At 49.0% G+C, this 2,500-nt stretch overlaps 1 protein-coding gene across 5 annotated transcripts in view; it reads left to right on the top strand.

Moving 5' to 3' along the window:
- Nucleotides 1–2,500, top strand: part of uso1 (USO1 vesicle transport factor) — a 20,053-nt gene that overhangs the window by 10,569 nt on the left and 6,984 nt on the right. For 2 of the 5 annotated variants that reach the window (XM_027132819.2, XM_027132820.2), the window contains one exon: nt 1,906–1,932. The exons of the other annotated variants lie outside the window; for them this stretch is intronic. In XM_027132819.2, the coding sequence (XP_026988620.1) occupies nt 1,906–1,932 (27 nt within the window). The remainder of the gene's footprint in view (nt 1–1,905; nt 1,933–2,500) is intronic. 5 annotated transcript variants of the gene reach the window in all.

The following is a 2,500-nucleotide window of genomic DNA, read 5'->3' on the forward strand; positions in this document are numbered from 1 at the left end:
GACGGGGCTACAGACTGGGCTACAGACTGGGCTACAGACTGGGCTACAGACTGCGTTACAGACTGGGCTACAGACTGGGCTACAGACTGCGTTACAGACTGGGCTACAGACTGGGCTATAGACTGGGTTACAGACTGGGTTACAGACTGGGCTACAGACTGGGCTACAGACTGCCTGTTTATCAGACCTGAGTCAGAGACATTAAACAAGAGAGCGTATGTTACAGAGAGTCAGACAGATGTTAGATGATGGTAGGACAGTCAGTCTGTTACTGAGAGTCAGTGTTGGAGTTAGACTTGACTTAGAGTGTTAGACAGCGGTCAGACTGCCTTTCCTCAAGGTCAGGGTTAGATGGCTAGGACATGCTTTAGATGAGGGTTGGACAGGTCACGAGGGTCGGATGATTGTGTCGATGAGGGTTAGACTGGGGGGATGGGTGTGTGTGATGAGGATTAGACTGGGGGGATGGGCGTGTGTGATGAGGGTTAGACTGGGGGATGGGCGTATGTGTCTGATGAGGATTAGACTGGGGGGGATGGGCGTGTGTGTCTGATGAGGATTAGACTGGGGGGATGGGCGTGTGTGTCTGATGAGGGTTAGACTGGGGGATGGGCGTGTGTGTCTGATGAGGGTTAGACTGGGGGGATGGGCGTGTGTGTCTGATGAGGGTTAGACTGGGGGGATGGGCGTGTGTGTCTGATGAGGGTTAGACTGGGGGGATGGGCGTGTGTGTCTGATGAGGGTTAGACTGGGGGGATGGGCGTGTGTGTCTGATGAGGGTTAGACTGGGGGGATGGGCGTGTGTGTCTGATGAGGGTTAGACTGGGGGGATGGGCGTGTGTGTCTGAGGCTTAGACTGGGGGAGTGGGCGTGTGTGTGTGATGAGGGTTAGACTGGGGGGATGGGTGTGTGTGTATGTGTGTGTGTGATGAGGGTTAGACTGGGGGGATGGGCGTGTGTGTGATGAGGGTTAGACTGGGGGGATGGGCGTGTGTGATGAGGGTTAGACTGGGGGATGGGCGTGTGTGTCTGATGAGGGTTAAACTGGGGGGATGGGCGTGTGTGTCTGATGAGGATTAGACTGGGGGGGTTGGGCGTGTGTGCCTGATGAGGGTTAGACTGGGGGGGATGGGCGTGTGTGTCTGATGAGGATTAGACTGGGGGGATGGGCGTGTGTGTCTGATGAGGGTTAGACTGGGGGGATGGGCGTGTGTGTCTGATGAGGGTTAGACTGGGGGGATGGGCGTGTGTGTCTGATGAGGGTTAGACTGGGGGGGATGGGCGTGTGTGTCTGATGAGGATTAGACTGGGGGGATGGGCGTGTGTGTCTGATGAGGGTTAGACTGGGGGGATGGGCGTGTGTGTCTGATGAGGGTTAGACGGGGGGGCTGGGCGTGTGTGTCTGATGAGGGTTAGACTGGGGGGATGGGCGTGTGTGTCTGAGGCTTAGACTGGGGGGGATGGGCGTGTGTGTGATGAGGGTAGACTGGGGGGGTGGGCATGTGTGTGTGATTAGAACACAGGGTGGAGTCAGTACTATCTCTTACCTCCTGTCCTGTAGGTGGCAGTGCAACAGGGGGGAAATGTGGTATCTCTCTTCCTCTCTCTCTCTCTTCCTTTCTCTCTCTCTGTCTCTTTGTCTGTCTTCCTCTCTTCCCCTCTCTCTCTATCTTTGTCTCTCTTCCTCTCTCTCTCTCTCTCTTTTTCTCTCTCTCTCTTCCTCTCTCTCTCTCTCTTCCTCTCTCTCTCTCTCTCTCTCTCTCTCTCTCTCTCTCTCTCTTCCTCTCTCTCTCTCTCTCTCTCTCTCTCTCTCTCTCTCTCTCTCTCTCTCTCGCTAACCAGAGTAAACAAATTTTCGTGATTATTTTTTTGTTTGTTTTTGGTTTTATTTCTTCACCACTGAAGGCTGAATCTGAACAGGTGAAGATGAAGGTATTGTTATTTATGTTTAAATCTTTAAGAATAATTACCGATCATTTATGACTATAATTATTAATCATTTGTTCAAATAACACTCGTTTTTCTGTATTTAATCAGGCATGAAACCTAGTAAAGCTGTTAGTTTAGCTAGCTGTGTTTCTCACCTCAGGTCAGAAGTAAAGCTTTAATAGGATTTTAATAGCCACATTATACAGAGATTTATTACAATTATTACAAAAAAGTCAACTTTATAGTTAAACAGTACCAAAAACTAGGACTTGTACAAATGTACATATTTCAGGACAGTAAATAATATTTACATATAAAAACAATTAGAAAAATTTAATATTGATAAAATATTAGATGGGAAAAAATATGTTAAGGCATAAAATCTGTAAAATGAATGAAACAACATTGTTTCTGTAAATGCTGGATATGGCGTGTATCGTAATGTAAAGGTAACCAGACTGTCAATAGCCTGTTACCGTGGCAACAACGGCTCACGCTGTCATGCTGCAACAACTCCGTTACACTCGTGTACCACCTGGTAGCAGACCATATGCATGGTGTGAACAGGACA

Source organism: Tachysurus fulvidraco, chromosome 4 (assembly GCF_022655615.1).
Source record: "Tachysurus fulvidraco isolate hzauxx_2018 chromosome 4, HZAU_PFXX_2.0, whole genome shotgun sequence".
Taxonomy (NCBI): Eukaryota; Metazoa; Chordata; class Actinopteri; order Siluriformes; family Bagridae; genus Tachysurus; species Tachysurus fulvidraco.